Source organism: Toxoplasma gondii, chromosome VI (genome assembly GCF_000006565.2).
Source record: "Toxoplasma gondii ME49 chromosome VI, whole genome shotgun sequence".
In the NCBI taxonomy this organism is placed as follows: Eukaryota; Apicomplexa; class Conoidasida; order Eucoccidiorida; family Sarcocystidae; genus Toxoplasma; species Toxoplasma gondii.
Window position 1 is genome coordinate 166,249 of NC_031473.1, and position 12,312 is coordinate 178,560.

Sequence of the window (12,312 nt, forward strand, 5' to 3'; positions counted from 1 at the left end):
GTTGAAGAATGGGCTGAACAAAGAGATCCATCATTGGAGAAAATATTATCGATCGACAGTAGTCCAGGATGCGAGGGCAGATGCTTACGAGGCAGTGAACGACTGCATGGTGATGATATTCTAGAGCCTTTTCCGTCGAACACACTGCAACATTCCCTTCAATCTGGAATTCCGATATCCTGTCTTCTTGAGGAACTGCGAGTGCTGAACCGTCTGGCGAGCTTCCTCACCGCCTACGGAGCTATCCATGGGACGGTAGAAAGCAAGACGCCACCAACAACGTTAGGCTCGAAGAAGGAGGTTGAGCATGTCTTCGCAGGACCAGTTAGACAAGATTTGTCTCACTTGCCGCATTCAAGTAAGCACCAAGTTCACGGTTGTTCATTCTGTCCTACTTTGAAGTATTGTGCTGAAAATTGAGCACTTAGTGACGGGCGACTACATCCCACTAGCGGCTACGACCAGACAAACAAGAATGATATGTTTCAAGTCAGGTGGCTGGCCTCAGTTTTAGCTATTCTTATGATCGCATGCGACCAGGTCCATTTGAAACGTACGACGTGGTCCATTCCGAAACCAAGGAAAAGCAACTCGCAGTCCTCCTGTCGGCGAAATGATTGGCCGTAGTTTTTCAGACAAAAACGGTTTTGAGTTGCATTTCTTCCCTTGGCACTCCACAATTCCAAAACAAGTATCTCCGTAGCTGAAGCACGGACATCGTCTTTCGCTGATGTTTCCTTCACCTATCCTTGGCAGATTCTCGATGCTATTTCGTGACGACACTCTAACAGTGCATCTGACTCACAAACCGACTCCTGGCACAGGAAAGGGAACGGCTGAAGCTCGAGTCAACTGCCGTCCGCTTGGGCATGTTAGCGGAGGTTCAATCAATAGAATCCTCTTTCACCGAGTCAACTTAGACACGACCTGACATATTATGACAGAAGGACGTCTAGCTATTTATGCAGAAACTGCGCTGGTGGTGCTTTGCGATTCATGTCACCCGCAGAAACGACGGATTATTTGCTGACTTTGGGCAGCCATGCTGGATCGCTGTGCCAGTGAACGTGGAACATTGCCTGCAGGGCTTCACTCCAGGAAAGAGTATGCGGAACGGTATAACATGCCAAATGGCACTTCGTGGAGGCGGCCAGACAGCTTGGGTAGTCCTCATCCTGTATGTGCCACAAATATTCCGAAGACGAAGAAACACGTATATCTGCGAAGAGCGCAGGGGATCTGCTGTTCGTATTCTGCCGGCCGAGGCGGATCACGAGTCTCGAAGGCATTGCTACATTCCAATAAGGTGAAAACTTGTTGTCCTGCGGTAACGATGTCTTCCGGTTGGAGAGTGAGAACCTTTCCCGAAACGAATGCGAATTTCCCGCCTTTCGCCCCTCGTGCATTGGACTATGATGATGCTTCTGAGGTAAATACTGCACTTTTCGATGGAGATGAGTCCCGGTCTTACGTCGAAGACTCCATCAATAAGTTACATCTACGACGTTCTGCACTACCTTCGTTTCCGGAGCTGAACGATTTCCTCCCCTTTGGACAAGTAAATACCCTGGCGAACGAGATCCCACGCGCTGGTGCTCGACTGCCAAAGTTTGTGTGGGCACCAAAATTCAGACACTTGGAGGAATCCAGCGTGACTCTGGCGGAAAACGAACTCCATAGGCTGAAGGATGACAACAGCAAAAAGGAGCAAGACAATCATCAGTCGGTCGTGGATCTAATGGACCGATCAAGCGAAGAACCCCAGTCTATGTCAATAGAGTCCCGCCACCTGACTGCGCTGTCAAAAGAGGAATTGCTGGTTCATCGCCAAGGAACGTACAGGAACGACACTGGAGCTGGTGCAACGGCCAACCCAAGTGTAGCTGGGGCCGCACCTGTAGAGCTAGGCGGACACATGCCAACACGTAAACTAACCGACAATGCCCTTGTTCGTTACCGCTTGGCTTCGCTTAGTAAACCAGAGCTCGTGAGGCAAGCTTTCCTGCCTCACATTCGCAGTTGCGATGATGTAAGGTCGCTTGATTCGGGCAAACAGGCTTCCAGAGATATCACCGACGGCAACCTGACACTAGCAGTGATCGGGGAAGGGGAGAGCCTGGATGCCCAGGAACTGTTTTTCGCGTCTGAGAGCTCTTTCACGGTCACCGCATCCGATGTACTGAATCTAGTTTCGACTTCAGCGGCCCAAGGTGACAACCAGAAATCAGGTGCTGCAACTGGTGGGCAGCATCGCCGACTTCCGCTGCCTGACAACGCAGCCACCGCTCGTTCTGTCCCAGGTTCACACAGGGAGATGAAGACACGACCAATGATATCCAGTTCAGCTATGCACCGAGGGGTGTCTGTAGCTAGATACTTACTTAGGTCAACAGACCAGTCACGGCGTTCCAGCCCGGGTTTCAAACTGAAAATCCCTTGTTCATCTTATGAGAGCGTGCACGGCTCTTACCAGTGTGACACGGGACCACGTACGTATTCTGCGCGAAGGGGTGTTCCAGGTAATTTCTCCTGCGGAGATCCGCCTCGACTCGCAACAAATTCCCATATTTTGACTAGCCAGAGGAGCGTTTCGAAGGTTACTAGCCGGGAGACCTCAGACATCGACTCAAGCAGACACTCCAGGAAAGGTATATGGGCACGTTACCAGCAGCACAGGAAAACGTTGGGTTCCTTATCGGCGCGGTCCCTGTTCGACAGCCAATCGATAGACGACGGGAGTCGTTCTTTACGTAGTTATTCACCACTATCGGAAATAGAGTCGCTATTGGTTCACTGCTCCACCGCACCAGCGTCCTGCCAAGAATCCTCTAAAGTTCGTTCTGGCACCGAGCTTGTCACGCTTGAGAACAGGATACAGCAAATCAGGAATCGGGAGCCAAAGGTTCCTGTTCCGAGACACTTGGAGCGCACAACAGATACTGGAGGGCGACAAAGTGTCTACGAGCGACTCTACAGCCTGCGCAAGAAGCCTGCGGTTGGAGCGGGAGTACGAGGACGAAAGCTTCGCTTGAATAGTCGAGCAACACTGAGAAGTGGGGGGCAGCAGAGCTCTGATTCTGCGTCTTGTGGTGCCGAACGCGGGGTTCGTATCAGCGTTTCACGATCAACTGCTCCAGGGGGAAGCTCCCGAGTAACGCAGCCACACACGAAATAACTATCTGACGTAGACATGACAGGTGACTCTTGTTGCTCACCAGTGGCGGCGACGAAGGCATCGTCTGGCACGTACGAGAATGGCGGACGAAAATGCATGAGTTCGACACGTTCGCGCCGTTCGTATGGTGAAGCTGGTGAGACACGAAAAAACCAGCACATCTGTTTTGGTGTTTTGTGCGTGCTGACATCAACATAACCATGTGTGCTCCGAACGGGGGGGCTCCATAAAATTCCGTTTGGCTTGCTAATAAGACGTTACGCGGGACACTCGAGCGTTGTCTTGTGCTCATTTATGCTCTAGCTAGTGCTGTTACAGTAGTACTATCAAGTCTCCTCCCCCAGATAGACCTCCTGGACTGCCTAGAAGTCGCATGCTTGATTGACAACTCAACCACCACCATCGGCACGATTCACCGGCGCATTCCAGCGAACGCTTCACAAGACGGACACGGAAACACAAATCCCTTTGTGCCTATTACTGGCTGGTCACGTTCGAAATGTACATCGAAAACGCCTTAAAGATGCCTTTCTATAGAACCCAAAACGTGGCTCTTGGCACAGGTAGCCCCCCTAGCATATGGTAGGAGAGTAGGAGTTGATTAGAGCAAATTTTTTGTCTGTGTGGCCTTTGTAAAGAAGAGGCGCTGACTGTCTAACGTAAGCCATCCGCCCCCTACCGTCAAAAGGTTTGTGTTTCGGGGTTTCCCCCGACTGTAGGACATAAAGTGTCTTTTTTTCTGACGGATTCGGAAGAGCATTCACCGTTCATGCTCCTCAGGAGAATGTCAGTTCCAACTTGCAAGACTGTGTGCGTGGCAGTTCTCGCGAGCGGGAAACAGCCGCTCGTCTGTATGGCGAACCACGTCCACGCCCACATCGAGTCTGATGCTGCTTGCATTTTGTGAATCGAATCCACCCTATCATGCCCTTTCTCTTTGCATCAGAAAATTTTCCTGACTCAAAAGGGAGCCCCTTGAGCATTTCTCAGTCCGGTCCGCATCATTTTCCCTTTTCTCAGGTGTCATTTGAATTTTGGGAACCCGCTTCGGAGTGCTGCTACCGAGCATTATACTGCATAGGACGAGTAACATGGCTAGATAGCCGTGGCAAGGAGCCTCTCTCACGTGTTTGCCACCTAGCATTTCCTTGGATGCCAGGCGGGTTTCTCTTCACAGAACAAAGGAGCAAAACTGATGAGTTGATGTCACGCGTTTTCTTTCACTTCGTCTCAACTAACGCTTTCTTCCCGCACAAGCTAGATTCGGGCGTATGCGATTTCTTGGAAGCAGCAGGGCTGCTGCAAAGGATTCATGAGGCGTCGTCTGCGGGTGGGACGGGTAGGCCTTTTCGTGACGTATGCGCGCGACTGCGGACGGTGAAAGGTTACTGTTTTCGTTTTTTTTCCGAGAGCGGGGGGCCTCCTAACCTATCCGCGGGTATCTGTGATCTACAAGTGGTGGCCACTCCGTTTCTTTTCGGTTTCGTGCAACAATTCTACGTTGTGTCTCGCCCCCTTACACGAGGAGACTCAATCACCACCACCGTTTGTTTGAGAGAGACGCTTTTCATAAGCTTAGCGACACCCGACGTACTTGCGATAAGGACACGCTTTCTTTTCACTGTCGGTTTTTTCAATCTGCTCAAGAACACTGTACTGTAGCTGTGCTGTTCCCCATGCAGAGTCGGTGGGGTGCTCACGTCTAGTTGCTGAAGCGCTAGCCGAAGCCAATGGCAGCTGCTGATAGATTCACTTCTCTGGAAGTTTGCCGTGTAGTTTGCTTTCCTGTACCCTTCTGTGGAGATCTGCAGAGCTCTCACTTCGTTGTTTTTCCGTGCCTTGTGGTTTCCCCGGTCAATCCATCAAGAAGTACTTCGCGGTATCGGTCAACCCGCTGGTCTGAAGTGGTTTGTCAGCAGACACGCTGCGACCTCAGAGAAACCCGCCGCAACTTCCGTATACACCAATAAAGTTAACAAAAAATTGCAATTCAGTCATACATCCTGTTCGAGCATCGGGTTTTCCAGGTCCTACGAGCTAGCTCGTCCAGCCTGTTCCTTGGACACTTCTCGTGTCAAAACTCGCCGGTGTCTCCACCTCGTTCGCTACCCAGGAAGCCATGTTTCCAGGATGTCAATTCTTTCGAGCGTGACATGCAACACGGCGCGTTCCTCTGCGTCCGTCACAGGGGGAAAGAACCGCCGGAACTATCCCCGAGAGATGATCCGTTTGCGGCCTGGACACTACCGGCGTTTCGCGGCAGGCAATCGGTTTGCGCTCTACGACGTTTTCTTCGCGTGTTCCGTTTGCCACCGTCCCCCGCCGTACCGGGTCGTTGACGCGTGGCCGTCAGACCCGCAGTCCACGAGTCGCAAGGCGCGAAAGCACTCTTTCAAGAAAGCCGCATCCCAGACCGGTGCTCCCCCGCGGCGCGCCACGTCGAACCGTTACTTCCCCCCCGCCGGCTCTGCCCAAGTCCCGATGCCGCCCTCCAGTTACCCAGAGCCGCCCATGGAACTCCCGCCACCCGAGCCGGTGTCTGACCGCGCGTCTCCTCCGACGGTCGCGGACCCGGAGCCGGAAAATCCCGCACCAGCCACACATGTGAAACGGAGCAAGTGGTCGCTGAAGGGCAGGAAATCTTTGAAGAGCAAGTTGACTGGCGCCGACGGCTCGCCGGCGGACGTCAGCCGGTCGTCCGTAGCCGGAAGCGACCCTCAGAGTCGGACGCTCGCCTCGAAGTTGCTTTCGCGGTCGCTCTTTGGGTCCGATGCGCCCAAACGCACGGGCACTTTGTCAACAGGCTCGGATGGGACACCGCCGGACGTACAGTCCGTTCGTGCAGCAGAAGCGATTCCCCTGGAGCCCCCGAAACTGTCGCCGCCTGGAGAAACTCGGGGCCCCCCGACTCTCCGCCACACCCTCAGCCGGAAGAAGTCCGACAAAGGCGGCGAACCCGCGCAAAAAATCGTCGTGACTGTGGGCGCGTTGAAGTGAGGGAGCTGCGAGATCAAGGAACACAGAATCACACACACACACAGGAAACGGGCAGGCTCCGTGGCGGGGCTACTGTAGCGGTCTTTGTCTTCTTTTAAACACGTTTCTTGGCCTCTCGAAGGGGGAAAAGCCAAGAGGGGGGGATCCAGGCGCCAGAGCAGCCGACACGTTGCAGTGTGGGTTTTGATGTCACGCTGCGATGTCTAGCTAAGACCTGGAATGCATGCTAGGCATTCCCAGAACGTCTCAAGTGGAGTGGTGTCTCTGCAGAAAAACAGCAAGGGTCACGAAAAGACGGAGTGCGGCCGGGATCTAGACGTCTAGAGTGTGTGCCCGGAGCCCCAAACCGCGACAGTTTGCCTGGTTGCTCTCGACTGGGAGATTCGAGACAACACAGATGAGAAATCGGTGATAGATGATTTGTAAAGGGTTTCAAAACCACGAAAGGCGGGTCGAACGAAGATATGAAAATTCAGGGTGAGTCACACTCTTTTGCGGTATTGCTGGTGCCCTCAGAGGAATGTACAAGGGAGAATTGGATGGACAAGCTCAGCTGTTCCTTCTGTGTGGCACGACGCAAGACAATCTCGAACAGGTAAACAGAATATAGAGAGAGGCTGTGTAACGTGTGGCCGTGTCTTTCCGTCACTCGTGTAGATTCATGTACGTGGACCTGTATAAACGAACTTCTGAGATAGGCACAGTTTTCGTATGGACTACTGTGTTTCTGTTGGCTGCACTCGTCATGGGTGCTCGGAAACGTTCTGTCGCCACCGTTTTGTCTGTTCACTTCCAATACCGCCAAGGGTAGCACAGAACCAGCCCGGTAGTGAGGTGTAAGAAAGTCTACCATAGAAGATGTCTGCTGGAAGCTGTATTCACTGACAGTGTGGGTTTCGTAAAAGCGTAGAACCAATCCGGGAGTAAGGAATAAATCATGAGCGCATCGGACATACAAGGTGGGGAAATTGCTCGTGGAATGGCGTGATCTGTCAACTTCCGAAAGGCTTCAAGTCCATTGAGTGTTTTGCTTTCACATGAGTGTGGCGTTTTCGATGCGCAGCCTGTTGCGAGGTCGCACGACTTGCAGCTTTGCTGCTCCAATGACTTCCGTTGCGTTCCATCGTCGTGCCACCTTCCCCAGTTGTCAGTTCAGGGGGGGGGCCTTAGTGAGGGTCGCAATTTCGATGATAGAACAATGGCGAGACGAAAGATGTCCTTTGGCATCTGAAGATGGTCAGGTTTTCTTGAGAGTTTCCTTGTCACACCGTCTGTCGGTTTGACTGTGGGCAGCGACATTCCGACGTCGCAACTGTGGTCGTGTGTGGCATTTCGTGCAAGAGTCCTTGGATCGGAAGGGTGGCAAAAAGGTCTGCATTCCCGTGTATGTACTCGCCATCCGGGGTCGCACTTCGTTGCGTTTCCTGTGTTTCGTTTGATCAGCTCCTCAACCACGTCCGCAACAAGTCACCTTTGATTCCCTTCACGTTGCCGTCGTCAGGAGCCTTCGCCGTTGACTTCAAACACGAGGTAAATCGCATTTTTCTCGACGGTAACCTGTCCTTCTCGAGTTGTGTTTCTCCTCCACATGCCTCGCTCTTCACTTCGTGTTTTGCTCTTGAACGTTTCGAGGACCTCGACAGTGGGTTCAGTCTCGGCGTCTGGGGAATGGGGTCCGGAAACTGAGACATGTTGTTTTCATGCAAGCGGGTAAACGGGTTTGAGAAGTTCGTACATACTGTATCTCTGCACGCGCGCATGTACTCAAAGTTCCACCCTTTACTGACGACCTGTTTTATGTGACCAGAGAGCTGCCCACTTCGCTTTGAGTGCCAGTTTTTTCAGGGTGTTCCCCCGTCCCCAGTTCGTGCTCCCTCTCCTTGTTTTGCATCTTGTCTCCAGGATCTGTGCATGCGCAAGCGAGTGTATCGGGGACGCGTGTGTCACTTTCCTGCGACTTCTTTGCAGTTTGTCCTTCCACTCGGCGACCCACCTCCCCCGGGCATGCGGGTCAGCGTTGTGTGTACGAGAGAGACAACGCGTGTCGATCAGGATGGGAAGAAACGGTTTAGCTGGAGACTGAACGATGTAGGAAGCATCGTCTCTCCATTTCGCGATATGACAACTTCTCAGGTAGGAGAACCCGCTGAGATTAATGCGGGGGATACATTCTCGATTTTCAGACTAGAAACGCAGACGCGTCAAGTTGTGGGCAAGGCGTTCTCGCCACGGTCCCGCGAACAGACTTCTTCGGCGTTCGTCGGAAATATTTTCACAACATGCCGTCGTCCTGGTTGCTTCACGAATCTCCGGAAATCGTGAGAGACTGTCCATGAGCGTAAATAGCGAAAGCACAGGATTTGTTTTTGAGGAGGAGCAGACGCGTATGTTTTCGTTTTTCTTCTCGGAATGTTCAAGGTTTAAGTGAGATTTCTTGTCATGTGACTGTGTTGTGAGCATTTGGGGGTGAGCTCTTCCAGCATCGCGATTTGCTCGCTTCTATAGAATGCCGACAGGAGATATCGTTTTCATCGTCCTGGCGCTTTTCTGTGTGCTTCTCGGCTCTCTTGCAGACGGTCGACTGGGACGTGTACCCTCTGAAGTTAAACAAACAGTCCGGTTTCGAAGCGGGTGAGAGCTCAGGAGTGAACCTCGCAAGCAAGACCAGAGCTCTTTTTCCTCTCCGATATGGTTAAGCAAATGAGGCACTGTGCAAGCATCGTCGACCAACACTACGTATTTGCTTCTCTCACTCTGAACGGGACTGAATCTGAAACGCGTTACTCAATCCTTCACATTTCGCGCGCACATGCATGCGCGGGACTCTCCTTAGAGGCACAAGGCTCTCCTGCGGACTCCACAGGTTTCGTGGAAAGGGTGTGACCGCCTGTCTCTGTTTCCTCGAGGTAAACTTGTTCCTATCAAAGACGACAACACGCGCAACTGTGGTAACGCACGTAAAGAAGGTAGGGTAGCTGACGTTGACGTTTTCTGTGACTGTCGTGTGTCTTTCAGAAAACGTTGTCCTGGAAGCCAAGTTTTCTCTTTGTCCCGATTCCAGCGGCCCGCCAGTCCCGCCAGATGAAATCGAAGCGTGAGTGGCCTGCTTCTGTCTGGGCGCAAATCCGTCGAATACCCGGACTCATGCAGCCGCGCCGCAAAGAGCGTTGATTTTTCTTAGAGTAACCATGCAGACCAGCTGAAGACCTTCACAGCGAATGCCCAGGGTTCGTTGCACTGAAACGTATGGAGCAGCGGCTTTGGAAACGGTTCAGTCTTGCGACATGGCCGAAATCGAGTCTTGTTTCGCCAGGCCACACAACGACATAAGACCTACTTTTGTGAACGTCAGAGTGTAGTTCTTTGCTCACGTCTCGCGTTGTGCAGGTTCACACCTCCCAAGCCCCGCAAGGCGAAGATCAAGAAGGAGGCAAAACACCAAGCAGCGGCTCCCGTGGATGTCCCACGGCTTCATCTGGCTGAGACGGCGACAGATGTTGAGAAGAGGAAACGACATTTTCGATTGTCAACAAACTCATCGAAAAAGGACGAGGCTGAATGCCGGGAAGTGTCGTCTCGTCCGCTTTCGGAGTCGAGCGATGCACTGTCTCTCCGCTCCTCGTCGTCGATCATCGAGCGACTAGAAAGAGCGTTACGGGAACACTCGGCGAGCACCGAAAGACTAAACCAGTTCCTGGAAGAATACCAGAGACGCAAGGAAACGTCTTCGCGAAGCGAAAGAAAACGAGTTTTCGACACGCATGTGCGGCCATATCAGCAGACACCTGAGAGCGTTTCAAGCCTGTCGGACCCCCCGCAGAACCGCCGGTACGGTGATGACGAAAGCGTATTCAGTGGGAGGACCGGCGCGGATGCGGCAAATCAGAAACGGACGGAAGACCGGGACGTGTATTGTCGTCAGGAGAAACTGTCTTGGGGTTCGAGCACTTCGAGTGATGGAACCTTCCGGCTAACGCGGCGGCCTTCTCAGACGTCGAAGCGGGAGTTCTCAGACGACGCGGAGTCAGAAGGAGGTCCTCAGTCCCGGGTTCCCCAAGCGTCTTCGTGTCATTCGAACAACAGAACAAACGGGGCATTTCGTGTGAAGGGGAACCTTTCTGATGGATATGAGGCGTTCGCGAACACAGAAGGTACACGGGGTGAGAAAAAGACGAGTGATCTCCAGAGATCCAGCCAAAGCGACAGTCGACAGAGTGGCTCGCGAGAGATTTTCGAGGCGACCAAGGGAGGGTTTTCTCGAGCCCGTAAAACAGAGAAATTGGAGACATTCGAGGATTTTGAAACGTCCGAACTGGACGGATTCGGAGTGTTTGGGACGAGCGTTTTACACGCCCCGCTCGCGGATTCCTCGGTCTCGAGTCTCTCCATTTCCCCCCCGTCGAGCAGCCGATCTAGGGAGCCATGCAAGTTGTATTCTGCCAGGGTAGCAACTTTGAAGGAAGTCAGGTACCCAAGCGACCGAGGCATTGCAGGTCGTGCGGTTACAGTCAAGGGAATGCGGAGGTTTCCGCCTCCGAAGAGAAGTGGAGGAAAACAGGGATCCGGGAGTGGCATTGAAACGCCCGCAAGAGAATCGGACTGTGTTCGTAACCGAAGTGACGCGAACGTTTTAGCAAGCCGCGGATGTGCGGATTCTGTCTACCCGCGGATCTCTCCACAGAGATCCAAGCATTTCTAAGTAATCTGCGTCCATCTCGCGATTGCAAGCAACTGCGCACAGTCGTGGGCGTCGACACAAAATGAGTTAAAATTCATTATTTCAATAGGGGCACACTGCATATTTCTTTGGTAGTGTGGTGCTCAGTTGCGGGCGTAAAAACCCGCACGTGTTTGCCAGGTCCATGTTTGAAAAATGCGTTTTCCAAGCAAACCCGTGGTCGTTCTGTAAACCCTAAACTGTGACCTGCCTTCCGCTTATGGGCTACCCCGAGTGTGTTGATATGTTCAACAAACGTGGGAACGCGTTTTGATAAATGGAGTCAGTTGTCTGTTCTCTTCCGTGCAATTTTCAGTTGGGGAATCGTTTGAAGAGAGTGGCTTTCGGCTGCCCTGTGGCCGGAACAGAAATCCGGAAATTGACCTACTGTGAATTGCAACTCAAACCTTTTGGTACCGTCGAGGGTAACTTCCTTCCCTGAATTGACAGTCAAGTGGTGAAGCACAAGAGGCAAATTCGAAATAGATGCAGAACACGTTGGCGAAAAGAAAATCCAGTGAGGAGGACCGTGAAGCCTTGCGGGTGCCTTTTTGGGGCAGCGAACCACGGTGGTCATGGTAGGGGTGTGCTACCCGATAATTGCGGCTTGTTAAACCCATCGGGGACCTAAAAGATAGTTGGATAGTAAGATGGAGCGTGGGCACTCGGACGAAACAGTGTGATCCAGTGCCAGTAGAAATATGAGCCGATTCAACGCCGAACATACGCGTTCTTGATGTTTTTTCTTTCACGACGTATTCTGTGTCCGGGGCGGACTCTCGTTCGAAAGCGCAGGACTCTACAGTTGTCAAACGAGAGACACTCTTTGGTCACGAAATCGTGACTTTCGAATACTCAAGAGAGTGGGTATATCTCTCCCTTCTGCCCACACACAGCGACAAGCTCTGGAATACAAAGATCTCTTGATTCGCACGCGTATTTATCCACGTAGGAACCACGATAGAAGAGCTGCGTGGAGAAATACGAGGCTGAACGGACCTGTGACAACACTGACAACGGGCGTGTAACTGCGGTGCGACTGTTCTGTTTGCATGTCGAAGAACAGCGGCGCTCTCTACAGCTTCAGAATGCAGGAGGTACACTCCGAACCACCTGATGCGTAGCAGTGACCCACTGATTGTCACGCAAGAGAACTTCAAAAAACAGGGAAAACGTCCAGGACAGTTAAGGGAGCGTTGGCATTATTCGGTGTGTGTGGGGTGACCGGCGGCGGCAGAGCTCTGTGTTCCAGCGTGTAGTTTCGAGCAAATTCTGAGGAGTATGAGGAGTGGACGCATTCCTTTTGAAAACGGTGGGGGAAGTCGAGCGGAAGCAACTCAGTTTCTTCGGGTGAATTCATTCGGTACACTTGCGCAGGGTTCTTGTCCACGGACGGCGGGCTACAGCCGCACGGCTTTGGGGG

General features: G+C 52.5%; 1 protein-coding gene across 1 annotated transcript; it reads left to right on the forward strand.

Annotated features, from left to right (window-relative positions):
- The first annotated feature begins 4,174 nt into the window (after positions 1–4,174).
- TGME49_238380 (hypothetical protein) lies at positions 4,175–12,067 on the forward strand. Its single transcript, XM_002366479.2, has 7 exons — positions 4,175–6,168; positions 6,689–6,767; positions 7,616–7,702; positions 8,141–8,305; positions 8,746–8,803; positions 9,188–9,266; positions 9,560–12,067. The coding sequence occupies exons 1-7, from the start codon at positions 5,306–5,308 to the stop codon at positions 10,869–10,871; spliced, it is 2,643 nt and encodes an 880-aa protein (XP_002366520.1). The 5' UTR covers positions 4,175–5,305; the 3' UTR covers positions 10,872–12,067.
- Positions 12,068–12,312: the final 245 nt, after the last annotated feature.

Excerpts from the sequence above, each read along its gene's own strand:
- TGME49_238380 (XM_002366479.2), top strand. The coding sequence starts at position 5,306 with ATGTCAATTCTTTCGAGCGTGACATGCAACACGGCGCGTTCCTCTGCG. Across the intron at positions 7,703-8,140 it reads CCGTTGACTTCAAACACGAG|TTTGTCCTTCCACTCGGCGA; the intron begins GTAAATCGCATT and ends ACTTCTTTGCAG. Across the intron at positions 8,306-8,745 it reads GCGATATGACAACTTCTCAG|ACGGTCGACTGGGACGTGTA; the intron begins GTAGGAGAACCC and ends GCTCTCTTGCAG.